This window comes from Orussus abietinus, unplaced genomic scaffold (genome assembly GCF_000612105.2).
Source record: "Orussus abietinus isolate OABI.00-Male unplaced genomic scaffold, Oabi_2.0 scaffold153, whole genome shotgun sequence".
NCBI classification, from domain to species: domain Eukaryota; kingdom Metazoa; phylum Arthropoda; class Insecta; order Hymenoptera; family Orussidae; genus Orussus; species Orussus abietinus.
The window spans coordinates 132,922-159,931 of record NW_019394311.1 but is presented as its reverse complement, the minus strand read 5'-3'; the positions used below and the strand labels follow the sequence as shown (position 1 = coordinate 159,931).

At 48.1% G+C, this 27,010-nt stretch overlaps 2 protein-coding genes across 6 annotated transcripts in view; one reads left to right on the top strand and one right to left on the bottom strand.

Annotated features, from left to right (window-relative positions):
* The window catches only part of LOC105697045 (ecdysone-induced protein 74EF), a 182,272-nt gene that overhangs the window by 35,794 nt on the left and 119,468 nt on the right, over nt 1–27,010 (top strand). The window contains exon 1 of one of the 5 annotated variants that reach the window (XM_012420007.2): nt 5,111–6,866. The exons of the other annotated variants lie outside the window; for them this stretch is intronic. The gene's annotated coding sequence lies outside the window, so the exon portion shown is untranslated. Of the gene's footprint in view, nt 1–5,110; nt 6,867–27,010 lie in introns of those variants that run through there. 5 annotated transcript variants of the gene reach the window in all.
* LOC105697014 (U7 snRNA-associated Sm-like protein LSm11) lies at nt 1,505–25,474 on the bottom strand. The gene is made up of 5 exons (XM_012419947.1): nt 25,295–25,474; nt 25,153–25,222; nt 13,706–13,830; nt 8,849–8,987; nt 1,505–2,411 (listed from the first exon to the last, which is right to left on the bottom strand). The coding sequence occupies exons 1-5, from the start codon at nt 25,472–25,474 to the stop codon at nt 2,266–2,268; spliced, it is 660 nt and encodes a 219-aa protein (XP_012275370.1). The 3' UTR covers nt 1,505–2,265.

Below are 27,010 nucleotides of genomic sequence, written 5' to 3'. Positions count from 1 at the left end.
TCATTTACCTGTGAAACTCTGCATGCAATATACACACATGCAAATGCATAAATGCTATTTAACACGGTAGACATTCAAATAAAATATTCCTTATAACGGTACGATTTAACACTATTTCTACCAAAGGTGTCAAAAGACACCTTTTAAAATTTTAACTTGAAATTATTTTCAAAGTTTAATAATTTTTTCTCAATTAATGTTTTGAGTTTTCGTATAATAATTGTTAAATTTATTTAGCGGTATCATTTTCCTCCAGCTCATCAAAACCTTTTGGTCGAAATAGGTATACACAAAATCGTAGTAGAAATAGTGTTAAACAGGGATTAATTTAAAGTACATTAAACAGCTTATCTGGTAAATCGTCCTCTTCTGTTATAATAAGGTCGGATAATTTGTACCACATACGAGAAATGGATTCAAAGCAAAACATTGACCATATAAGTAAAATTCGGAAAAGAAAATTGATTACATAAATCATATTTTACTACAAAAAATGAATATGTAGAATTCAGTAGATTTTACATTAGCGTATTTTTCATGAAACTACTTTTTACAATTTAATGGTTTTTCTCATTTCTTAGGATAACCATGTTCTACGATTCTTTTTCATGCCATTTCTAAACAGAATCACGTTTATCGAAGGATGCCTATTTAGATAACCAAAGTTTTGACTTAATGAACACAGTTGGGTTAATTGTACCGGGACGAATTACCGATTATGTGGTGGGACAATATTTTCGGTGGGAGTTGTTTTCAGTTTTCTAATTTTTAAAATGTCCGTTTAGGTTTATGCAAAAGGCAATGTATTTGCATGGAAATTAAATTAACTTTTTAACAATTATTAGTGACAATTTTTTAACGTACCCCATATGGGGTAATCGGTTAGAAACGATATGGCAAAATTAGTAACGCGTTAGCAAACTAATATAATATGCCTTTGACTTTAGTATTCACCGATGCTGCCACCAAATAGTTAGGTATGAACAAATGTTGCAAGCTTGAGCATCATTTTTCAGTTATATGGCCATTGCTTAGGGTATGTTCTTACATATGGTAGTGGTACAATTTGACCGACGGTACGATATCCCTTACTTTACCCTACACCGCGCAAAAAATCTCTCGCGTTTTCTCGCTTGAATCGTCGCGGATGCATCGTATCCCCGCTTTATATCATATCCTTAGAATTTTCGCGCCTACCGCCGACGTTCTCGGCGTACTCTTGGGGGTGAAGAAGACGCACCCTCACCAACGAGCCATGTTTCCCGGGGCGTCGAATCTCGCGGTGCGCCGAGAAACCGAGGTTATGGTTCCCGCGAGTGCATTAACCCTCGAGCATACTAAGTATAGAGCCGGATATAGGAGAGTACGAGCACCGTAGCGGGTAATCGCGGCGTCGAGGGAGGGTGGGCAACGGGGGGCTCCGACTTTCTCCGGAGAGCGAAAGTGAGAGGGCCCCGGATCGCGTACCGCCCTCCTCTGGCCCTCCCCTCCCGCACCCCCCGTCCCGCGGCTTGCTTTCACCGTGTCGCGGTGCCGCGATGCACTTTTGCGACGTGAAAAATCCTGGAAATTCATTAAAGCCGCTCCGGAGCTCGACCTCGCCTGAGAAGGAACCCCTCTAAATATGACTCCACCGTAGATTAATCACGATTTACGTAAACAGACAAACAAACAAACTTGATGAAATAATTAATTCGCAAAAACGAGATTTCTGTCATCGATATCGGCGCAGTACCTTCTCGGGCAAGTTCAACAATTTTTACACCTTTCATATAGAGGGGTGTAAAGTCATTTTATCCACAGAGTACGTTCCATTCGCATGATTCGCATAATTCGCACGATGCTCGATTAGCCGTCTTATTCTCGCGAGTCGCATTCTACGCGTTAATGTTGGCTTAAGTAAAACTGGTAAATCCAATGCTTTAGGGAGACTCGTAAAAATCGGATAGAAAAGTGCAACGCGTCCCGCGGAGGGTCGCCGGCGCGAGGTGCTCCCCATGGCGGAAGTGTCGACACCATCGGCGAGGCCGGCCGCGATCGGGGACCACCCATACCGCACGTAAATACGTAAATACGTGAAGAGTGCGTACAAAACGCATACTTTATGCCGGGACTTTTCGTTATACGAGCGTTCCCACGAGGCGCTTCTCATTAAGCCCTCGGCGCCGCGGGTGAGCGCACCAGGTGGAGTCGCGTCGTAAAGCGACCAGGGTGGTCGCCGATTCCCGGATCGACGGCCGATCCAGATCGAACGGGAGCCCGCCCTCAGCCGATCTTGACGACGACGGCGACCTGCTCGCCCCGGATCAACAGCTGCGGGACGTGGCGCTCCAGAGTCTCCCCCTTAGCGTCGGTCCGTCTGACGATCACCTTCGGCATCTGGGGCCGGGCACTCGAATCGGCCGCGAGACCTGTCGGGCCACAAGGGAGAACGTACCAATTAGAAAGATCCTCTGCGATCTTCCGCGCGCGTATGCGCGGACTTTCACGCGCAGGGCCCCTTGAAAATTCGCAACGCCGCTTTTACCTGTGGGTCGCCGTCAGGCGTCGGAAGGCAGTTGGTCGTGCGCCTGCGTGGCGCGCGCTCGATGCATGCGGACGGATCACCCCCCTCCGTTCTTCACCCTTATTCATCCTGTTTTTGTATTTCTATTTATCTTTTATTTAATTCCCTAGGCCCACAATCAACGATCGGCAGACGGGGAGGAGCCTTCCGAGATATGGGGTAACCTCGCGAGGCGTCGCACGAGCGACTCGCCGAGTGGCCAGGATCCGCGCGGACTCGCGCCCGGAATGGGGGGGGTGAGGGGCGCGGTTCGGCGAATTGCGAAAACGCCCAGCGGGTCGAGGCGCGAGCCAAAAGACGCGCTTGTTTATATCGGGCACGTGTCCGCCGAGATCGGGTGGGTGGCGGACCCTCCGGGGCGAGGGGGTGGGCGGAGGCCGCGACACGTGTACCGCCGACCATCGATCCTGAACCGCTCTTCAAGGTCGACGCAGCCACCACCCGACCAAGACCCTCCGCGACCCGCCCAAAGTACGTCAGTAGGCCAACTACCCCTCTCTCCCTCGTCGCCCATCGCACTGCACCCCGTAACTCACGGGGTAAACCGACATCGGCGTTGTCGTTGCCTCGACGTTGCCCCGCGGCGTTGTCGTTGTCTCGACGTTGCCTTGGTGTTGCCCAGCCGTTGCCTCGATCAGCGGAACGCTCGCGACGCTCGTTTTCGCTTCTGGACGGAAATTACGGTTTCTCTCGAGATGAAGCCGTTTTCGATGAAAGTTGTTCCGCGAGTTATTGCCGTCTCTTTTGTAAGACGCGTTTCTCTATCGGGCACTGATAAACCGGGTGATGGGTGTCTATGCATCGAGGGAAAAATACATTATCGATGGGAATAGGAATCCTTGCGGCGAAAAGATCTTCACTTGATATTATCGGTGAAATATGGTTTGGGGTTGGGGAAATGAAACTAACGCGAAGTTCAAACGATGTTTAATTATCTTTTCAGCTTTGTTTCGCGAAGGTTTTCTTATTCGTTAGGCGGTGAATTTTTTGGGTATACGCGTCTTGGAAGAATGAGTAGATTCGCTGTAAAATGTGAATGTTTTAGGAGTTGGTAACATTCTTGTAGAAAAGTAGAAATTACAACATTCTATTCGAAATGAGAAATTAATATTTTTCCCTTAATGGCTCAGGAAACTATTGCAGACCAGTATTGTACAGGATATTTTTTTTCGCGGCTAGTTTCCCTTGGTATAAAACTGTCGTTATTTAACTTGAACGCCAATGACTTCTACAAGATAGTAATTTCTTTGATAAGAAATATTTTGAACGTTGTAAGTTATTAATTTCGCCTAGAATGTAAATTTCTTGTTTACTGAGGATCATAATCGGGCGAGATCTTAACGCGAATGGGATGATTTTTGCATCTAATTATTTCGTATTTTAGAGAAATTTGCAATTAAATCCATCGAGGACGAGTTCATCTCTCGGTTTGCTCATATGCTTCTGGAGACATTAATTTGGCGTCCGTGGGCAAAGAAGCGAAGAAAATAGAGCATCGCGGGAGTCCCCGGTCGATCCTAATACGAATGAAACGGATCGGTCATTCTGTCACTAATCCGACGTTTAATCGGCGGAAGTATTAATCAGTATTCATTCACTATGCTCCTTTTGTCGACGGCCACGCGCAACGGCAATTACGCCGGTACCTTGAGTGCCCGTTCGATTATGCGTTATTTTTAATCGATAACTGAAAGCGGGATTAACGATTCGTTACGACTGCGGGGCGGTGGAATCGAAAGTTTGTATTCTGGCCACGATTAAACTGCACCCGTTCGGTTCTCTTATTGCGCCGGTGCCCGGTATTGCAGTTCGTCGAGTACTTGTCCTTGCAAGACAATTACCACGGATATAATTATTACAAAGACAAGTACGAATTTAAAATTCCGATCTAACTAAAAACTGGAGTTCCTCGGCTATGTATCACGCCGTTAGGAAAAGAAAAAAGAAGATAAAAAGAACACCTACATATCTGCACTCGCAATGAATCTTGAATTCATTTATTTTTCATATCGTCAGTTCATAACGTTACATAATGACACGGCGAGTAGTTATAATGGATTTTTTTTACAAACCTCGCGAGTGATGATTTCTATAAATGGATTTATGCAAAAATGGAAAGAAGAGGAAAAAAATGAAACGGAACGATTTGTTCGGCGTTCTTAAGCGCTCGAGGGGAAGACACCTCCAGACCGCGCGAAGCAAATTTGAGGTGATTTTTAGCACGAGGGGGAGTCGGGTAATTTTGGAGGCCCGCGAGGGTCGATCTAACTTCGGATATGGGGAAGGGGTGATCACCTCCAGAGGGTGACGAAATAAGAAGGAGAAGTTAGATGGCGGGGAGTGAAGATGCGAGGAGTAAAATCGCGGAAAGGAGCTCGAGCCGGGGTGGGAGGGTGCGAGGGGTGGCGACAGAAAGAGAGAGATATACGGGGCCACGTGGACCTCGTATCGAACGTAGCTATGCCTTGACTACGTTGTCAAGGTCGGTCCTTGCCCCAACTTCGGACTCGACCCTTAAGGCGTATCTTCAAGCCGCGCGCGCAATGACACGCGCGCTCTATGCTTCGGGATAGATTAAGGAAATGACTTTTTTCGTTTCCATTTAATATCCCTAGAGAAAGTTTTCAACTTGTTCATTTTTGCGAATAATTAGGAGATTTTTAAAATACCTTCTATGGTCATATCTGCGGCTGTCATTAGTTGACAGATAAGAAAAAATTGACATTTCGTTAAAGAATGCATCCTCAACATTTGGCGAAATATCTAACCCAAGGTATATGGTCGAACAAACCGTGATGAATTTTTACATTTGAAAGATCGATTTAAATCGATTAAAAATAAAGACGGGGACAGGTTCGGACAGTGGAATTTTTTTTTGCAATTAGTAACATCATGGTTGATCCTTATGCCTTGATGACGTTGTCAAGGTCGGTCCTTGCCCCGAGTTCGGACTTGACCCTTAAGCCGTATCATCAAGATGCGCGCGCAACGACACGCGCGCTCTCTGCTTTGGGTCAAACATCCAACTATTCGGGTAGACTGAGGAAATGACTTTTTCTGCTTCTACTTCATACCGCTGAGGAAATTGTTCATCTAAACTATTTAATTTCCATGAGTAATTGGAAAATTTATGAACATCTGCGATGGTCATATCGTCAGCTGCCGAGAATTGATAGATAAGTAAAAATTGACATTTCGTTAATGATTGCTTCTATGGCCTTCGGTTTAATGATATCTATTCGAATATGTTCGATCGGATGATCCGTGATGAATTTTTCTATTCCAAAGACCAATCTAAACAGCGCGAGGACACGTTTGGACAGTGTAAACATTTTTTACGCAATTAAGAACAACACAGTTGGTGGTGGCAGGTGTATTTGATCAAGACCATGAGCCGAAGGAGATAATATCATTATAGGGATGACATCGATGCGTAAAGTATTAAAAAAAGATCCCAACCTTCCTATCTTACCTAAGTCGCTCCTTCCCCCCTGCATCCTTAAAATCGAATCATTTTTAAAGGTCCATGTTGAGTCCCCCATTAACCTTACATCAGTCCAGTAAAATCACGTCGCGTTATCGGGGCTCGGTTCTTACGTCGGCCAGGAAAGCAGGTCGTAAAAATCGCAATTTTTCGCATTATTCTGCGTTTATTTTCTTGCGATTAGTCAGTTACCTCCTGCCACTCGACGGTACAGATAGGTCTGTCCTTACGCAATTTATTTTCCTTTTTCTTCTCTCCTGATGAATGTCAATGAGAAATTTCTCGGCGAGTTAATTTGGCGGGGAAGGCCTCTGTGCTTTGTGAAAATTCGAAGAAAATACGGCCTTTCATGGAAATCAAAAACGAGGGCGATAGTTACACTGAGAGTCGTCGGTGTGCAGTGGTCGTTCATTGAAACGACTAAGGATCGGGAGTCATTCATGGCCAGTCGATGCCGGTGGTACGATAAGACTTATCCATACTGGGAGCTCTCGAAGAATCAGGAAATCGAGTCGCCGCTAAGGCACACGGAAATCGCCGACTGATTTTCATCCGCAAATACACATCTTTCGTCGGCGTTAGTTTTCAACTAAACTGGAATTTTCCGGCCGCCCTTGAATAGCCGAAGGCAACCTCTGCGATTTCTACATTCGTCAACGAGAGAGACCGAGTCGCTCAATGTCGCTGCAACACCGAAACGATACTCGATGCTATCGACGGTCAATGATTACACAGACGCTGACTTACACAAACTGTAAAAGCAAAACTATAACTTGGAAACGACTTCGTCAGCAGCGATAACGCGAACGAGCCGAAGTAATTAAAAAAAAAAAACGTCAATGATTTTTTCCATATTTTTTTGACTAGCATTCTTTACAAAATATTAAGACGATATAAAAGTGGTGTTTGAGGAGCCTCTTCCATGAGACTTTTCCCCGAACAGGGTGCAACAAATCTTTTGAATTTTTACCACGTCAATATGGACGCCCTAAGGACGATCCTAACGCCCATGAAATCTGAAATTAAAAAATTTATTTATGACCATTGTCAAAATTGTTATAAAAAATGAAATCCTAAAGGGACAGAACCTTTCCTAAGGCCTCCATGATCACTTTGCGGAAGAAGTTGCATAAATGATTGACCCCTCATATTCATGTCGCCTTAATATTTAACCGACTTAACCGAAATCATCAATTATGGACCCCTCTAAAGAAAGAAGATTCGTTAGCTCCTCATTTCCCCGAATTTCTTTGAGCTTGTTAAATTTTCAGCATCGCTGTTTGATTGGCAAAAATAAGCAAATAAGGCAATGAAATTCATCACAAAATTTTAAGATGATATAAAAGCGGCGTTTGAGGAGCCTCTTCCATGACACTTTTCCCCCAACAGGATGCAACAAATCTTTTGAATTTTTACCACGTCAATATGGACGCCTTAAGGACGATCCTAACGCCCATGAAATCTGAAATTAAAAAGTTTGTTTATGACCATTGTCAAAATTGCTATAAAAAATGAAATCCCAAAGGGGCAGAACCTTTTCTAAGGCCTCCATGATCACTTTCCGGAAGAAGTTTCATAAACGAGTGACCCCCCATATTCATGTCGCCATAATATTTAACCGACTTAACCGAAATCGTTGATTATGGACCCCCCTAAAGAAAGAAGTTTCGTTAGCTCCTCATTTCTCTGAATTTCTTTGAGCTCGTTAAATTTTCAGCATCGCTGTCAGATTGGCAAAAATAAGCAAATAAGCCAATGAAATTCATCTATTTAGCCTTTTTCGCGTATCTGCGGTTCGACATTAGAGGAGACTAACCAGGTTACGCCAAAATCGCGCGGTGTTCGGACATCCAACGTTTCCTTTGTCGCTCGGTCGGAAGCTGGTTAAAAATAGCCAAGATATTACGATAGTCAAGACAAGATAGAATTTCCCGGACACCCGTTACGCGCTCGCCGATAGACCGCTAGAATCCGCGAGTGATAAATACGTGTGCGCACGCTCGCCGAGTGTATTTCGAGGTCAGGCAGATTAATACAAAGATACCGTGCACATTAAGCACATTTATAAATTGACGCGCGTCGCATTGATCGTTGCAGCCCTGAGCCGATGACAAATTGGCCGTGGAATCGGTGGACCGAGCGCTCATGAAAAAGCGGCATCCTTTGCTTTCCCGAGGTCCAGCATGGACGCTAGATCCTGAATTTGACGCCATTCCTAATATCTCCACAAAAGCGACATCATAAATTGGTCCTTGAAGAATCCGGATCCAAAACGCCGTCTTCTACTAATCGAGGACATGAAAAAAACGCGTGCAGATGAAATTGTAACCCCTCCTGGTCGCCTTCACAAAAGTCCCCAGGGACGAGGCTCGACTAATCTCTCGTTAATAAAACGTAGTCGCACAAAGCAGATTCCTGCTTCGGAGTAATTATACTCCGAGGACGACGTCCTTCTCTACGGCGAGGGCCAGCTTGTCGGGTGACAAGTCATGACTATGACGCGGCATCTCCTAATATCGCCGCCTAGGACATCAGACGCTGGTCATCCGAGGATAAAGCTCGAAAGTAACGTCCATGTTCATCCATAACGCATAGGACTTCGAAGGGAAATCCGAACCTGAGTATCTTCCCAGGAAAGTGTTAAAGTATTAAAGTTATAGAAGAGAATGAGATGAGGACTCAATAATTTCGTGATAATTTGTGGGAATGATCCTCAGCCCCGTATGGGGATGAGAAGGAGACGTGGCCATGTTTTGTAGGATAGCCCCCGGGGAAATGGACTCAACCTTATACTTAACCGAGAGCAGGTGCCTTCCTCTTGATCTTGCGGGTCCAAACCTCCAGGCAGTCCTCCAGAGCCAGGTTCCAGTGCTTATCAAAGGCCACCACGTATGCTTCCACGTGGCCTCTGACACCGCGCTCGCTTCTGGTGTAGACCTTCGCATAAAGGACATACGATTCCTTTTAAATCCGTGCCGCGAGCGAGCGCGCCAGCTTCCCGGTATAGCTCTTACGAGAAATCGCGTAAATATCCAGACCTTAATTATCGAACAGCGACGGCGGTTCTCGATCCGCGGGGAGCGGGCATGACGTGGGAAAAAATTCTACTTAAAAATGGAGCAAGACCAGTCCAAAGGACTAGCTTGTGTGGATAACTTTTAGCCCGAACTTCTGGATTCCCTATAGAAAATCACGGAACCCACCCCAAGACGACCCTTGCAACTCGCGTTTCTTCTTCGGGTCGCATAGAGTCGGGTCCCAAGAAATTCTTTCGTCGCCATTTCGACGGTTTCACCGGAAAACCCTCGAAAGTCCTATAAGTCTAGTTTTTTAACCCTATAAATGGGGATATTAACATCCTTTGTTTTTTGTTACTTTTTTTTTCAAACTGGTTTTACCCTTTTCTGTAACGCCTAGATAGGCGGCCGAAGGTTTCTCAGGAAATATTTTAGCGGAGCATTTATTTTCATTCGGCGTCTGTATTTAAAGAAACTAGGGAAAATGAAACGTAGGACGGGGAAAAGTGGGGAAAGGGGCATTAGGAGGAGGTGTTGAACCGGGAATGGGGGTTTTAAACGGCCGAGCGTGATTACGCTCGCACGACACGAGGTGTATCGACAATTTCTCGATTCTCGGAAGAGATTAAACGGGAGAAATTCATTTTGTCGCTTTTCTGCCCGTTCCGACCTAGTGGATACTCCCAGAGGACACGTCGCGGTAAAAAAAGTCCTCCCCCCCCCCCACCTCTCGTCGTCCGAACACGACACCTCATCGACCAACTCGCGGAGACATTAGGGTAATGACTTTATCGGCGACTATCGTTCGCACGAATTACGCTATCGGCTTCTACGTGATACTAGAAAAACCTGGTAGGGAACAACCTCGAACGTAAAAATTAGCCCCAAAACACCATCCTTTGTGGTGTTTTGGAATTAGATCCCACCAAGATTTTCTTCATCCCAAGGAAAATTAAAAAGTACTCCCTACCACATAATACCTATACCTAGGTGAAGCGTAGTTAATTCATGTTTGGAGACTCAAAAAAATATCACTTCAAGACAGGATAAAAATGATACAAGAAAAGGATAATAATTCCATATTAGCAATGGCTGGACTTTAAAGATGACAAGGCACATGCGGTGTATCCAGAATTGTGTAAATTAACCTCGGACCAGACTGTTCAAAGAAAATTCATGTTTTCAGTTCGCAGAATAAATTTTGCAGCAAAGAGAGTATATCCTTTCTTTTTATCTTTCTCGTAATATGTCTGTCCTGACTTAAGCAAGTGCGCGCGCGCGCACACTCGGCAATCGCGCTCACCGTCCGGCAACAATTATACTTAATGACTCTGGTAGCTCCGCAGCGGCCGTTTGTTGTTATTACGTATGCCGCGGGGACAAGATAGCGGGGTGATACGCGGAAGTGCACGTCGAGGCAAGGCCCCCTTCAATGCCTTTCCACTGGATATATCGAGTTTATTATAATAAAATTGATATACACGAGCGCCATCTGACGGCCGCCTCGCGAGCTAATGGCGCATTGGGAGGGAAGAGCAGCGCGCGTGGGAGTTACCGCACACGGGGCTTAGTGATATGAGTCGAGTCTATGAAATCGTGTAGTCCATGGATCGAATGTCGAGTTCCGAGGGAGTCTGAAGATGCGAGATGACGGGTCCTTGGCATCGAGGATGGGTGTCCAGACATCGTTTACTTCGTCAAAAAAGGAGAAGGAATGTGGAGGGTCATTCTTCGATGCTGGGCAAGATGAAGAATTGTAACTGAAAATTGATTACGCAATATTAAGGTGATATAAAAGTGTCATATATACATACCAAAAAGTCAAAAGATTGATCAAACTTTTCTCCAAATTGGGTGTACCGAATCATTTGAAACTTCATCGCGAGATTATGGAGGCCCTAAGGAAGAACACAATGCTCGTAAAACTTCATTTTTTATAAAAAAACTTTTCCTTATTTAGCCTAGACTAGAACTAAAATCACATTTTTTTGTGAAAAATGAAATTTCACGAGCATCGCATTCTTCCTTAAGGCCTTAGGGCATAATTACGTGCTGAAAATTCAAATTATTCGGTGCGCCCAATTTGGAGAAAAGTTTTATAAATATTTTCACGTCTTATACATGTAGAATGACCCTTTCATATCGCCTTAAGGTGACCCGAAAAGGGTCAATCGCTTATGAAGCATTTCTTCGAATTGATGTACCGAATTTTTTTAAATCTATCCGCGAAAACATGGAGACCCTAAGATTCTGCCACCCATGGAACGTCATTTATTATAACAAATGAAAAATTATTATAAATAAATAAAAAATGATATTTCTTGGGTATCGGGACCTTCCTTAGAGCCTCCATATTCGCATGGTAAAGTTTCAAACGATTAAGTATGCCCAGTTTCATAAACGAAACCCTCAAATTTCACTTTCGTATCACCTTAACGCTTATACAGAAATTGGGTTACTTTGACCCAATGTCATCATATAAGAAATCTGTACTTTACATATCCTACAATCTTGCGCAGGTAATGCAGCTAATAATTGTAGAAAAGGAAACAAATGTGACTCTATTTTCTGAAGAGACATCTTTAGTACTCGTACACAATTACGATAGGACGACGTTCGGTAAAAGAGATCCTATTTCCTTTTAATTGCTAAGTTAGAGCGCTTTTTACGGCGTCGCGAAAATAATTCCTCACCTTCAATCCTTAGTACCCGTTTCCCGATAGGACATGCGAGGGAAGTGACCTTGATTTCTGATTCTAGTCCGGTCGTCGGTTTCGTTTTCAAGCCGAACGTGCAAATCCACGCGCAAACGGTAGTACTCCTCGTGAGTAGGTCGACGCTTTAAGCGCCGCTACTATTCGTTTCCATTTTCTCTCCCGACCCAAATTTCAAAGCCTCCGTCACGCTTCTATATGTCTGGCTCGGTCGACTCGGAGTCCTCTCGCTTTCGATATATGAAAATAAAAGGAGCGACCCTGCCGCGACGATTAGTCACGGTGGGATAAGGACGTCGTTAGATAGCTATCTGTACATAAATGCCCGTCGGTGGAGGAGTCGAGGGGTGAATCAGAAACGCACCCTCGGAACAAAGCTGACCGAAGGTTTCGGCGAGGTCACCGCTTCGGTCATTTGCTCCAAATTCACCGAATCACGAAGACGGGGCGGAGGGTGATGTCGCGACTCGAGAGTCTCTCGAGTCGCGACATCACCCTCCGCCCCGTCTTCGTGGCATAAACAAAACAAAAATAAAGTCGATTCAACCCCAACGAGTGAAAAATATAGATCGATTCTAGGGTGAAACACGAAAATACAACACACGTACCCCGCAATCCTAACTAATCGCTTAATATTTTAGATAGGCATTGCCATACTGCGTTACGCAACTCTACCATCAAAAAAGAAAGAGCCAAGAAAGCCCCCTTGTTACCCCTCTCTCAAATCCGCCATTTTCGCGGTCAGATCAATGTGCGGCATCCATGCTATAAAAATACCCGAGATTCTTAAAAACAACTCTTTATCGTGCAAAATCTCAGCTTCGTATACATTGAGAAAAAAGATTAGTCGACCGAAATAAATATATATATCGTCGCCTGTATCATACATAATTGCAAGGGACAATTATTTCGTTGAGAAGAAAAATTATATCGTTAATTTAAACGAATTTTGTTGTAGCAATGTATATTTCTTTGAGTCAACCAACTTTTTTCCTCAGTGTAACAGTTGCTACCTGATTCCAATTTTGACAGCCTCTTAGCCGTCGGTGGACTAACGTTAGCCATTCTCGAGATAAGCGCGCCCAAGGTATGCGATATGTTACAATGCACCCCTCTTCCATGGGATAGAGTTTCATCTCGAAACGCGACTCGGACGAGAGCAAGCCAAATGTTGCGCCAAGTCGAGAGGCGAGGTCTACGAGCGACTCGGAAGTCGTCTCCCTCGAGTGGAGCGGCCGTCGCGAGTGACTCGGGAACGAAGTCGCGACTCGGGCGCGAACCAGGAAGAAAGCCGGCCAACGGTCGGGCTTCGGGGGGTGTGACCTTGCCTACCGCGGGTGGTGCGGGGTGGCGCGCGGCCGGGGCGGCGGGGCGCCCGTAACCATGGCTACGAATGTTGACCCTGCCGCGCCGCGCTAGTCTCGAAGGGCTTACACGCGCCCGCGAAAGTGTGTCACGCAGCGAACGGCACAAGGCGAACTGGCGCGCATGCGCGGGCCGCGCGCTCGTGTGCCTCACACGCGCGCCGGGGTGAAGCACGTGGACGCCCATCGCCGGCGGGTGCGGAGCGCGCCCTTCGCGAATCTTGCGAATCCGCGCCACTTGCCGGGGGACGAGGCCAGCCACCTGGCCCGGGGTGAAGGACGAAACGTACCGAGGGTCGCCGTTGTCTCATACGAGGAAATTACTCGCGGTGTTCCCCTCATCGACCCTGCCGATCTTGTTATTACGTTCCATGTCGAAACGTCGGATAAAAAAAGAGTACACGTCCGATATGTTTACCCTCCATGTCACGCACGGCAGCTTCGCGAAAATCGGCGAAAAACGAGAGAAAAAAAACTCCAGGGTGGCGCAGATTGATGAAATGAAATATGTTGAATTGGTTAGATATTTATTGGTTATTTAGTACTTATTTATTAATTACCTTAACTCGGGTTCTGTTCTCCATGTAGGTATAGAGCATCCCAAGTGGTCCCAGACTCTTCTCCATCTTGGCGAAGAGGTTCTTGTCCTCGTTCCTCCTGCCACGACCTTTTCCTTGCACGGGTTCTGTTAAGATAGAGTTAACGAAAGAGATTAGTAATTTTATGCTCTATTGGGATTTTTGCATTTTTTGAGTCTCTCGGGGAAAGTTATTCTGGAGAAATATGATCTAAAGGATGCTTGTAAAGTATCAACGGAAGCTTCCAATTGAGCGCTCGAATCTGGGAAAGTATCACTTCGAGTATCTATATCAAGTCCATTAAAAACTTAACGTATCACTGGCAACAGGTGGGACTAGAAATGCTGAAATGGAAAGTCGTGGTACGGCGATACGGGGAACGGGTTAACGACATCTCCTCATTTTTCCAGGTTTTCCAACCGAAAGCTGTAATTTCTCCTGGATTCATTACGTTCTCGCGGTGGGTAATCAGATTCCTTGTGCGTTATTAGTTGTCTAATTAGTTTTATCGTTAGCGAGATGCGAGTCCGCGGTATCTGGAGCTTTAGAATCACGTGATATAAAAGTCGTGCGTCGCTCAGACATCCGCGTCGGTTGGTCCGATCTTAATCGATCCTTTCTACCGAGTGAAGTAAGTCCATCTTTCATCCGGCTCGTGTTCCGAGAGGTATTCCGGGAAAATGAGTTGCAGAAAAAGCAACCTTACTTCACCTGCTATTCGAAGAGCCGTGTTTTGTGGGCCGCTGTGACTCTCGCGGCGCGTATAAGGCCCAGAAGAGGCAATTAAAGCATAACCGATTAAATCAAGCACAGCAAGCTGTACGTCTCTTGTCCCTCCCAGGCAGGAAATATTTCCATCCAAAAGAACTACTGCTCATTTAATCCATAATTCTGCATTCGCTGTATACATTTAAATCTGCCCAGGGACATAAGAATCTACAAACAGAGCCCAAACCCGCTAAAGTTTATGCTCGAATACACAAAGGAGGAACATCTAGATGAGACAGGAAGATATATCAAAATCTAAGTTTCCTAATGGAAATGCTTCCTAATTAATGCAACTCTACTTCTCCATTTCCTGCAAGTTTGCCCCCCAATGTGGAAATTTCGAACTCTCCATATACTCTGACGTTCATGTTTGTGCCACACAATCCGCCATTTTGCCAGAAAAGCATCTCCTACATCTCTTCCCAGAATTTAAAAAAAAACTATTAAAAAAAATCCATTAAACAGTTGAAACGCTCCAAAAAGCGACCCACTCCATAAACAGCAAATCAAAACCCCCCGCCCACCCCTCTCCCCCCATCCTCTAAGAATAATAAAGCCCTAAAAAAAAAAAGCAAGAAATCCAAAATGTCCGACCGGTCCCGCCCGGCGTCTCCTTTTTCATCATTCCCAGAAAACCGGAGGACGCCTAGAGAACTCAACCGTTCTCTCCGTTCCTGCAAGCCCGGCACGGAAAGAGGAGCGCTGCGGAGTTACGTAAATTAAAGCCTCGGCTATACAGGGCAGAACGTGGCACCCGGTCCGAGCAGCATCGTGCTCGACCGCGAAGAGAGACGGGAGAGGCGAGGAACGGCCGAGGGCAAAGAGAAAGAGAAAGAGATGCAAGACATGCGGGCGGTTAAGCGCGCACGCACACGTATAGCCGAGGGAAAGAGAGAAAGGCGGAGTCACGCGAGTATAGCGAGGAGGAGAGAGAGGCCAATAGGCGAGTGCAAGCGGCGAGGGGAGGGCCGAGAGAAGGAGAGACGGAAAGTCGCGAGTGCAGCGATGTATAGCCGGGTCTGCCGTGCCAATTGGCTTTCTCCGATAACTTTCATCCACCGTACAGGCTCTTGGACTCCTCCGTGCCTGCCCCCCACCCTATCGCGGGCATTTTGCTTTTCTTTGCCACTTTTCTTTGTTTCTTTCCCGCGGATTACGCGCGGCCACCACTTTCACTGCCGTCGGTCCCGATCCTAATCGGTCGAGAGAGAGAGAAAGGTGGCTGGATAAGGGGGTGGAATGAAAACCCGTGGGTGGGACTCGAGATGCATCGGGGGTCTTTTGAGACGTTTTGGATTGATTGGTTGATTGATTCGTTTAATTTATATAATTTATTGAATTAATTAGCGAACGTGTCGGGTATTTGCGCGAATCGAAAGAGGGATTAGAAAGTGTGAGAGTGGCGTAGAGGAATGAAAGTGGATGGGATGCAAAGATAGGGAATTAGGTGTCTTTTGGATCTGCCCAATTACACCTGCCGTGTCGCGGTATTTCCTATGGGCACGGAGAAACGATGGACCTCGTTCGACGATTTAAGGATAGCATTAACTCGCAGAAGCGATAAAGGGAACTCGTTCGGAAGCATTAATTAATAACTTTCATAACCTATATTACGGACCGGACCCCTAACTCCAGGCAGTCCAGGGATTATCTCTTCGTTACGAATTAAGCTTTCATGCGCTCCATATCGTGTCTGCGTTGCTCGCGTTAAATCAACAACGAGGAGCGTATTTATTTTGCATGCTGCGAGAAAAAGGGGAGTTCTTATCACGGACACTCACACGCCGTACTGTGCGACGTCCATTTGTTAGCTATTTTTGAAGCGAAATTCGTATGTCACGCACGTGTTAAGAAATGGGGGCGTAGCGAAAAGTGAAACGCTTATTTTATTTTATTCTTTTCACAGTCAATTCCTATTTATACTCATCTGCGAGAATCAGCGCGTCATTCTTTCAGTTAATAATTGACATTAAAACTGAAGTAAACCTGAAATATAAAATTCACATTTTTTTGGTGCACATCCTCGTTAGTCATTATCTCAATGAGCTACTTATACATCTTTTTTTCCACCATTATAAGGTATTTCTAAATGATATCTAAACGTGGTCACGAACTTTTTCGTTCATGGTTCCAGTGCAATTGCTCTAACGAGCTACTTGTTCATTTTTATATCCCCCGCACTGATCTATATACTAACTGAATAGCAGATATCCTACTAAATGGCGTGCCGTTTTGAAGGCACATAGTTATGTGCACTTCAACTAATATTGTAGTATTTGTGCATGCGTCAAAACTTTTGCACATGCGCACACGTTACTTCTTTAGTATCGCTACCCATCTGTAGTTGGCGCTGGTGTACCTCGAATTCGGCAATGTCGTCTCCGTATGGAACAAATACGTATCAGTTATCCAGTTAGTGTATAGATCAGTCATCCAGCGTTACAGTATATTTCTAAAAAAATATATGAACGTGGCCAAGATGATTTTTGGATTTTAAGGTTATATCGAGGAGAAAGATCCAAAAGGTTCCAAAGGGAGGGCCATGGTTGCTGGGCAATTACTTCAACGAGCTACTAATTCATTTTTATATTCACGAAATGGATCTAAAAAGTGAACACGGCCGAGAAATTTGTTGGTTTTTGGGGTTATGGCGAGGAGAAAGATGCACAGCATTCCAGAAGAGGGTCCGTGGTTCCGGGGCAAATAGTTCGCTTCACGTTCCTCGGGCGGGTTTTTCGGAGTTCCTTGGGGATCTCTCGGACGATAAGCTCTCGGCAGTCGCTAGAGCCTTCGGCTCGTACGGTAGAAAGAACACCGTTACGTTTGCACCGCCTCGGCGGGGGCCGAGGGCGAAGGTGGATGGACAGGGAGGAGAAGCCTCGCAAAACGGAGACCGCCTCTTCTCTCCGCTTTTCTCGCCGGCCGCCTACCTTTCTCCCTCGGACGCGGCTCTTCGCCTCGCTTTATCGGTCTTGGACTTATTTCGCGCCGAGCCGAGCTTATCCACCGCCGAAGTGGATCCGGTTCCCTTGGAAAGACCTGTTACGTCTACCGAAAGTAATATGCCGCTTAATCGCGTCTATTTTTAATTGGTCAGGAATTATGCGCCTCCTCGGGGGAATTAAGGAAAGGAATGCCGCCCCTCTTTCTCCCTTTCAAAAGAGTAAATATTCGCCGGTCGGATTATGGGACCGATCGAGTTCGACAAAGTTTTATCCACCCTCGGAAACTCGTTTAAAAGTCGTTATCTCAGGGCATAGTTGATAACTATGCCGCATACCTTCTTATGCCCCTGTAATCGGGGAACTATCAACTCGCCCCTGATATGCACTTAGGCCATGCTTGTTTTCACTCCTCGGCTCTGTTACAATCCAAGTAAGGTGTCACAATTCCAGCATGACTGGAGAAATTCTGAAATGGAGAGACTTCTCTGGACCAAGATCGCTTTCTTCCAAATAACGTTTAAAAGTGGGGTAGAATCATCCCTCTTTCGCTCGGTTTAAAATAACCCTTCATAATTCATGAGGCCTCTCTTCGTTGGATAGGAGGGAAAATATATATCCCATACACCCCAACTTCTGCAAAACCGCGTCTCAGCTCAGGGGTCAACGATCAGCGGTGAATGTAACCCCGCGGTGACAACGAGCCACCCCCGTGGATATCTTACCAACAAAATGGCCGCCGCTCCCCATTTGAGGGTGCTCTCAGCGAGTCCACTTATCGGCCGGTATTCCTTTTTCCCGTGGTGCAGGTTCCCTTGATTCTAAATAACCCTTCATAATTCAGTAGTCCACTCCAGTAATCGACGGGATAGTTCTTACGGTCCTGATCTTTCAAAAAGTGCAAGTTCAGAACCGATTTTCCACCTCCCCTGGTCCACTTTTCTATCTACCGTAACAAAAACATATATCTTGTACCCGACACGAAATTTCTGCAAAAATCTCGCCCGGACTCTGTGGTCAACGACCAACGACAATACTTGGCAACAAAATGGCCGCCCTCCCGTTCGAGGGTGCCCGCGGCCAGTTTCCCTCTTTCCGGCGCGGTGCATGGAGCCCCGTTGGGGTTCGATCCAGTGGTTCGGGCCGAGGAGGGTGGCGCGATCGATCCCTCATCGGCGCCCCAGTATGCGGGCGGACGCAGAGCAGGTAAGACGCGAGAGGAGCCGCGGGATTCTCGGGCCCCTGTACCCGCGGATGATCCCCAGGTTGAGTCGCGCTGGGTTCAACGTCCTGCCGGGCAGCGCACCCGAGTCGAGCCGAGCCGAGCTCTCGGGCAGGCGAGCGAGCGAGCGAGCGAACGAGCGAGCGAGTAGCCATCGAGCCTCGACCACATATACCTCGCTCGCTCCGTCTCTCTCCCTCCTGCCACGTGCCCCTCTCCTTCGCTCGCTCTCTCGCGAGTTTGCTTTACGCGAGCTAGCCTAAGGTACTGTTACTTTTGCGAAAAGGCCCTTTGCCCCTCCCGCCGCCGCCCACCGGCCGAAGACGAGCCCGAGACGGGCCGGGGGTTTCTCGGGGGAAAGAGATTGTAGGAGGTTGATCTACGAGTCGGCAGATGCGCGGCCAAAAGGCCTAGAAAAGGGCCTGCGGTATCGCGGACGCGCGTCGCGTCGCGCGGAATGACCGCGGTCGCGTCGTGTCGCGTCTCGCGGACGGCGCAAAAATCTCGACATACCGCAAAAATCCTGCGGGGTGAATATTTATGCGCCTCCGTAGTGGCGTATAACGTAGAGAAGGTATGGATACAGGCGGACGATACAGGCGTCGCTCTCTCGAGCGAGTTTCGCTTAACCAGAAGATTCGGCCGGATGAAATGGTCTATTCTGCGAAGCGATTCCGAACTGTCGATGTAATAATAGACCCTAGAACGACTCGAAGTACTCTTTATCGGCCCGGGTTACCGGCGAGACTGTACCGTCGATTTTAACGCAGTCTTTCTCACAGATCGGGGATTTTTCCTCGGATAAACAAATCTCCAGGTCGACGGTAGGGGGCGGATCGACACCCACACGGCTCCTCGCTTCAATGTAACGACGCAAACGTGACATCGAACGCGATCCCACGCGCCGACCGAGTGCACACTCGTTAATGAAATTAAACGCAAAACCGCTGGCTACGTTTAACGTCAATTTGTACCTACGTCGATAATATAGTCCCCTCGGCCTGAAAGTCTTAGATTCTCGACAAGCCTCGCTGAAACCAATTTTTTAAACGATCGCAAAACATTCTACCCAATCCCTGTAATAAACTCCAAGATTCACAAATAATCAGTACACTGCCGAACACTTTGGTCTAAATTTAAAGGTGAAAAGTGTCATTGAATCGGTTGACGATGCTACCTCCGCCTAAACTCTTCCTCTCGACGAGCCAATTTTTAAACGATCTCAGAACATTCTACCCCATTCCCATGCAAATTCTAAAATTGATGAACAATCAGAACTTTCTCGAACGCTTCGCTCCAAATTCAGAACGTGAAAAGTGTCATTGGATCAGGTCCCGTCCCGAGTAGGGCAGGTCGTCCGTCGTAAAAGGGCGAGCGCTACCGATTCGGACTCTCTCTCTCTCCCGCGCGCGCGCGATAGTCATCCGTTACACGTTGGGATAGGTCGCGACACGAGAGCGGCCGAGAGAGAGAGGAAGAGAGAGAGTGAGCACGGACGGAGACCCCGGGAATTGGATCGGGCCGCGTACCGGGTGTCGCGGAAGTGGCCGCGCGTTTCCAGATCCGGAAGGCTGTACTTTTAGCGAATTGGGACGCGCGAGCGTCCTCCCTCGCTGAACGGGGGAGAGGGGATGGAAGGGGGCGCGGCGCGCGCGGATCCGCGGGCCGAGAGGGGAACGGGGGAAGGGGAGGAAAGAAATGGACGAGGCGCGGGACGGGGGAGGGACGCGCTCCCTCTCGCTCGCCCGCGCGCTCGCGCGCTCGAATTACGCAACGAGCGGCGGCGAATCAAAAGGAAAACATCGCCGGTCGCCACGGTGTTCCGTTACTTCTCTCTCTCCCCGCGCCGAGTCCGGCGACCGGGAGGCTCGCGACTCGTCCAGGGACCCTGGATCGTCCTGTCGCCCTGCGCGCGGCGCGACAACGCGTCGGGGATGAAGATAAAATTGAAACTGCGGCCAAAGGGACGAACGAGATTGTGAGCTGTTTTGATTGATTTTTCAGGCTTAAGGGGATGTGAAAGTGGCATCCGAAAGCTGAATCGTTCATAAAACTTTTCTACGAACTGGGTGTCCCAAATCGTTTCATACTTTAAAACGTGAATATGGAGACCATGAGGTAGGTCCTGAAACTCGGGAAGTTTCATGTTTTATAAACTATTTTTAAAATACCTATAAACAAATTTGAAAGGAATTGAAATTTCATGAGTTTCAGGACCTTCCTTATAGTCTTCCTATTCGCGTTGTGAAGTTTCAAACTATTCGGTAAATCGAGTTGGGAGAAAAGTTTTATAAACAAAACCTCTTCGATGCCACTTTCACATCACATTAATGTATCGACGAGATAAGATCGGAGTCACACCGAACGCGTCAGGTGTCGCACTAAGCGCGAAGCGGTGGAGCGTCCGGGATGAAAACCCAATTGAAATCGAGGCAGAAGTTATGCACGAGGTTCGGGTCTTATTGGTTTTTTAGTTTTAACGGAGTCGACGAGACAAGGCTGGAGTCCCACTGACCGCGGCGCGTCGACGCGTCAAGGATGAAAATCCAATCGGAACTGCGACGAAGGGACTCGCGAGGTTAAGCGCGGTTCTGATTGGTTTTCAGTCCGGCTTATGCTTCCGCCCTAACCCTGACTTAACCCTAACTTAATTGTCCACTGGAAGGAATTCATGGAAACCGTTTATGTCTTCCTTATCAGAACCCTAACCTTTACCATAAGCACTCCCCGTGAATTCCTCGGCGATCGGACTCATCTTACGCAAACTCGAACTGAAGTACAAAAAAAAAAAACATGCGTAACTTAATGGGGTAAGTCACGGGGTATCGGTGTCTCCATGCACCCATTCGACGCCACCGTGACTTATGCCTCTACGTTTCCACGCGTTCCACTTTTTAGGTAGCGTTTGTGTTCGATGAGCCATGTATTCTTTCAAATATTCTTAAAATTCATACACTTTTGATTCGTAAGGTTGGGGTAAACTTATAAATTTCACGTCTCGAAAGTGAATTATCATACATTTATGACAAACTTTAAAATAAATTCGCAATTTTGCAACGTCACATCAGAAGTTTCTGAAATTTTATCGAAAAGAGATGAGCACGCTTACGTATTAAATTAACGTATTAAATTTGTTATACACGTTGTTTGGAAATCTTATAAAATTAGTATACCATGTCTAAATAATACTTCCAACAAAAGTTTTATCAAATCTCAATATTTTCTTTTAACGGTGTATAATAAGATAGGGTTAGAACCAAAGTGTAGACCATTTCCTTTTTCATTCTTTCCTCTTTGGACGCGGTGACGCGTCGCGCTCCGTGCGACGTGACCCCGAACTTGCGTGATGAAACTCTGGATCGGGGTCGGACTCTCGATCCTTTCCTCCCTCTTCGGGCGAATTTTTGGGTTTCCCGGAATTTTTTCCCCGGGAAATTCCCGGTCGCTGCGGCGGCGGCGCGGCCTCCGCGAGCCGCGGGGCGAGGCTCGGCCGGCTCCCGGCGCTCCTCCGGCAAGCAGCAACGAGGTCGACGTCCGGGCGTAACAAGTGCCGCCGTTGCGCCCGCGCGGCCGCGCCGTGCGTGCAGCCGCCGCGCCGCGCGACCCCTCCGGGAGATTCGACTCGACCCACGTGACGGTCTCGAGAGCCTCGAGGGTTTCGGAGGTGTCGAGGTAAATGCCGGATAAAAGGGGGGACGAACGGACGGGTCCTCGGCGGTCCGTTTTATTCCGGCCGCAGCCCGTTCTAAATGACGTCGATGGCACTCGGATCGCACGACCGATTAAGTTCATTCTACGGGGCGTTTCCCGGAACAGGTAAAGGGCTCGGATTGACGTCAGATTCGGTTATTACGGCAGTTAAGCCTCGTTTTCAAGTGTCGCGTTTCTTCTTCGTTCGAGAGTAAGAGGGCCTCTAATTTGTCGTAAGCGGGACTGGGCTTCTTAAGAGCGACGTTTCCGACAATGGCCTCAATGGAGACGCCGGGAATGCGATTCATTATTTTTAAATACACCTCTGGCGCGTAATCGCTGGTCTGGAGGGAAGCACCGGGAGGAACTGCTTCCGGGGAAGCACTATCTGTCGCAGGTAGTTAAGGTCGTTGAATCTCCCGTGACGAGCACGTGCTAAGCCCCTCTCGTGCAGTACGTCTACCCTTCTAAACCTTGCAAACGAAAGAACAAAAATATTCCATTTTCGGAAACGAGACTCCGCGAGGAAGATAAGATTTTTAGTATGCTCCAAATCACCCCCGGGTCGACTTACTTAAAACGCGACGGTTTACAAAATATCCCATAAATAAAGCAGCCTTCCAATCTTACTCGTACGTTTTTACGGAGCATGGAATAAACTCTCCGGTTTACGTCGATCTACATATTTGCATTAAACTCGAGAACCACTGGGCAGATTCAAACGCGTTTTCCCCCCATTCTAGAGCACCTCTTTAACATTCAGTAATACGAAGCATGAATCAATCGTAACAGGCCCCGAAACACTAACGATTTAACCGAATCAAGTCAACGAAAAAACGGCCATGCGACCGTCTCCTTAACACCCCGCATTGCATAACTTCATGACATATCGAGCCTACATCTCATACACTTAAACGCACCCGCTCCATCGAAATTAAAACAACATCCCAATTAAAATAACAAATATGTCCTCGTGGTCAGCAATCCCAGCTTCCATTCTAATTCAAACGAAACCCCTTGCAACGAACCGTCACCATGCCGGATGTCCGACAAGCCCTCAACATTCGCTCAACCATCGCGAGACGCGGGGGACCATTCTAGACGGCGCGCTTATTCGCCGTCCGCGCGCGCAGTCTGACCCCGTCGGTAAAGTCGGTCCCTGCGGCGCGGGGTTCCGGCGTCGCCCGTCGATTAGGTGGCCAGAGTCGGCGCGGGCCATCCGCGAAGCGTCCACGGGGGCCGGCGGCGGTGGCGGGAAATTTTTCGTCGGTTTCGTTGTCGAGGGGCACGGGGCGGCCGGTTCGCGGAGCCTCGGGTTGAGTCGAGGTCGACGCCCGGGCGCAACAAGTGCTGCACTCCGTACGTACGCCGCTGACACCCCCTCCCCCCTGGCCCGTGCCACCGCCCCGCTCCCCCTTTCTCCGCCGTGCGCCTCCCGCCCTACCCTCGCGAGCATGGAGCGTTGTATGCGTTGCATGCGCTCGCGACTCCCGCGGGCGTTGCGCCGCGGCCCTATATACACGGGAATATCTATCCTCGGGTGTGCGCGCGTACGCGCGACAGCCTGTAACACGTAAATATAAAACTGCACTGGGTCAGGGATCCGTGATTTATCGACTGCCTCGCGTAATTGGCCGGCGGCCAATAGATACCGGGGTGCACGGAGGAGGCTGGACGCGCGAAGAGCCCCGGTCTCGGGACGCGGCCGAAAAACAAATTCTAGGAGACGAGACTCGAATTCTCGTATATTTTCGCCCGCCTCGAGGTTTATTATTACTTCTAACTTTTCCGTTTTTCTCGGCTGTAATCGCGAGAGCGGGCACCCACGAGGAGAAGCGATGTACTCTTAGTGGGGGGGAGGGAAGCGCGCGGGTGGCCATCAGTCGGCACACTTTGACAGAGGTCAGAATCCACGTTGTCGCTAATCGATCGCGGCCGACCTTCGCGGTCGCGTCGGCCACGGTCGGTCGACTCGGTCGCGGCTCGTGGCCGCTCGGAAACGAAGATCGGGTGCGATGTACCTTCGAGGGGGATGGGGGGATCGCGAGTCGCAGCGATTAGGATCGCGGGTGTATCGGCGGGCCGCGATCGATCCGGCAAGGAGCGGTCGGAAAGCCGAGCTCCGCGATCCAGTCGACGGGTAACGGTCTTCGGCGCGGCCGTAACGACCGGCCCGCGACCGGCACCGGACCCGGCACGGCCAGGAACCGCGGAAGTTTCTCCAGTTTCAGAGCCGCTCGGCGACGCCGTGGCCGGCCGAGGAACCGATCTAAAATCGGATGCGGACAGCCACGGCGTATCGGGTGTCCGCTCGCCCCGCGTTCGACGTTATGAATGAAATTCGCTCTGGCGAACCCGTAGCGCGGCGCGACCCGGGCCGCTAAAAGCGCTGTGTTGGCGCCATCTAGCGGCGCGCCGCGGTATCTCCTCGCGAACCAACCTGCCGACGCGGCGAACCAACCTTACCGAGGTCTCGCAACCTTGCGCTAACCTCGCGGATACCGTATTTCACCCGACTACCTGTGCCACCTAACCTATGTTGAGAAGTATTTGTGCAGATATTTCATGCAACGTAGGATGGCGGTTTGGAAACCTTCGAATTTGCATACACTCGCTTTCGGTATTTGGGCGTGACGGGTTTTATCCGAATCCTCGGCGGAGTCTCTACGCGGGCATAAAGGGCATGGTCAAAAGTCGACGCTAACTGCAGCCTTGAAAACCGGTGAACTCGCCGCTTGCGGAAGAAGTTATCTCCGCGAGCGTGGCACGATGACGCACGGACCGAGAGGTTAGGAACGACATCTCACCTTGATGCGGCAAAAACCTTCGCCGCGACTGTCCCGCGGCCCCGCTCGCTCTCCCCGGCGCGGCATCTTTCTGTAACGATGGGAATGAAGTGTAGAACGATATGCGCGCGCAGGTCCCAACACGCGGCGGCTACACACGCACTTTCGAGGAAATATGAGCTATTCCTTTCATCACGGATTCGTATTTGCAAACATTGTCGTAGATCGGAGCCGTTGGATGTGGCAGCCGTAGTTTCGGGGAGTAGAGGGCCTTCAACGGGTCGAATTTGTCGCTCGTGCTCGACAAGCTCTCGTCCGATGAGCTCCCGCTCTCGGCCGCCATCTTGAAAACTGTGCGCGAAGCGTCGTCTGCTGGCCGCTCGATTTCAAAATTTCCGCCAATCGATTACACGTTTGGCAATCCTTCGGAACTCAAGATTAAACTCAAGATAAAATATATTATTAATTGTACTCTCTTTAACTTCTATCTTTCCTCAACTCATTCATAATAAAATAATCCACTAGGAAGTAGCGCGTCCTTCTTGAATGAACGCTCGTTACACGTAATCTTCCCCCTCTGGCGGTTAAAAGATGAAACGCAGATTTCTCAGTACTAAATGTCAGGTTAACATAACCTTGCCAGCAGGTGAAAAATCATCGGGGCACTAACAAAGATGCCGAAGGCAAATGGAATCCTCTGCATATCACTATACTGAACATTGACAATAAAAATATAAAAATATATTACTTTTCCGTAAACCTGCGAGCTCCTGCGAGCACGTTAAGGACTAGACAAATCGAATTGAGTAATGGGAGCTGTATATTTCATCGGTGGCTGATTGACTCCTAAAAATAGATAGCCTTACGAATTTGTCCCCTAAAAACGTGCATACTCACTCTCCTCGTTTAAGAGCCTTGAATGGTTCGAGAAGGACTCGAAATCTCTACAATATCGTTACCATTACTTACACACGCGTCTCCGTAATCGCTGAATGCCGATTCGACATTCTCACCCGTACGGCGGTTATATCCAATCAGTGCGTTACATGAATCACCGTTAAGACAGAGAGTGAAGGTAGAAAGTAACGCGCTCATCTAATGAGTTACGATCATCCAGGGGAAGGACAGGGCACGCTTCCACGTTTATTTATTTATTTTGAGGAGGACATTGCGAAATCAATTGTTCGCGGGATCGTTTCGAAGAGTGTTCCTTTCGCAGCGCGCTTCGCTCCGGTTCCGCGAGCGGGTCTTTTTTCACTCTCTCTCTCTCTTCTCTCTCCGCCCCGTCTTTCTCCACTCCTCCCCTCACTCGCTGTCTCTCTCTCTCTCTCTCCCCGTTAATAAGCTACATTCAAATAGATGGACGAGAGGATGTTAACCTCGGCGCGGTAGAAACTTTCTTTCTCGCTCGGGGATTACGTAAACGACTCGTAGAAGCTGCATAGAAATGCAGCGCCAGGAGAGCGAGGTTACGCGCACAGGAAGTGAAACAAGCTACAGAAAGAAAGTTTTCACTCGGTGTTTTCACTTTCATGGAAATGCCAGGCCTCATTATACCATTATGCACGTTAACTCCGCCGAAGCGTCCGCTCCGTTCGGTGCTCGAGCGCGGCATGGCCGAGCCAAGGAATCGAGGATTCCTCCGACGTAGTCGTAATTAATTGCCGAAACAACCGACGAATACCAATTTCGAGACAAAGGGTCGCCGATCCGCTCCTTGACGCTGCAGTTTGTGCGTAAATTTCTGCGCAGCGTTACTTTAGGTCCTGTAATCGTAGGGATTGAAGCGTCCGTTAAGGTTCTTTTAGAACGACGAAGGGCGCCGCCATTTTGAATTGTGCTGGAGCTCTTTCCACTCGTTTTCTGATTTTCTATATTG

Bases quoted from the DNA above. Each gene is read 5' to 3' on its own strand.
- LOC105697014 (XM_012419947.1), bottom strand. From the start codon at position 25,474: ATGGCGGCCGAGAGCGGGAGCTCATCGGACGAGAGCTTGTCGAGCACG. The intron at 25,223-25,294 runs GTGCGTGTGTAG...CCATCGTTACAG, and splicing joins TAGCTCATATTTCCTCGAAA to AAAGATGCCGCGCCGGGGAG. The intron at 8,988-13,705 runs GTAATTAATAAA...CTTTATGCGAAG, and splicing joins AGAACAGAACCCGAGTTAAG to GTCTACACCAGAAGCGAGCG.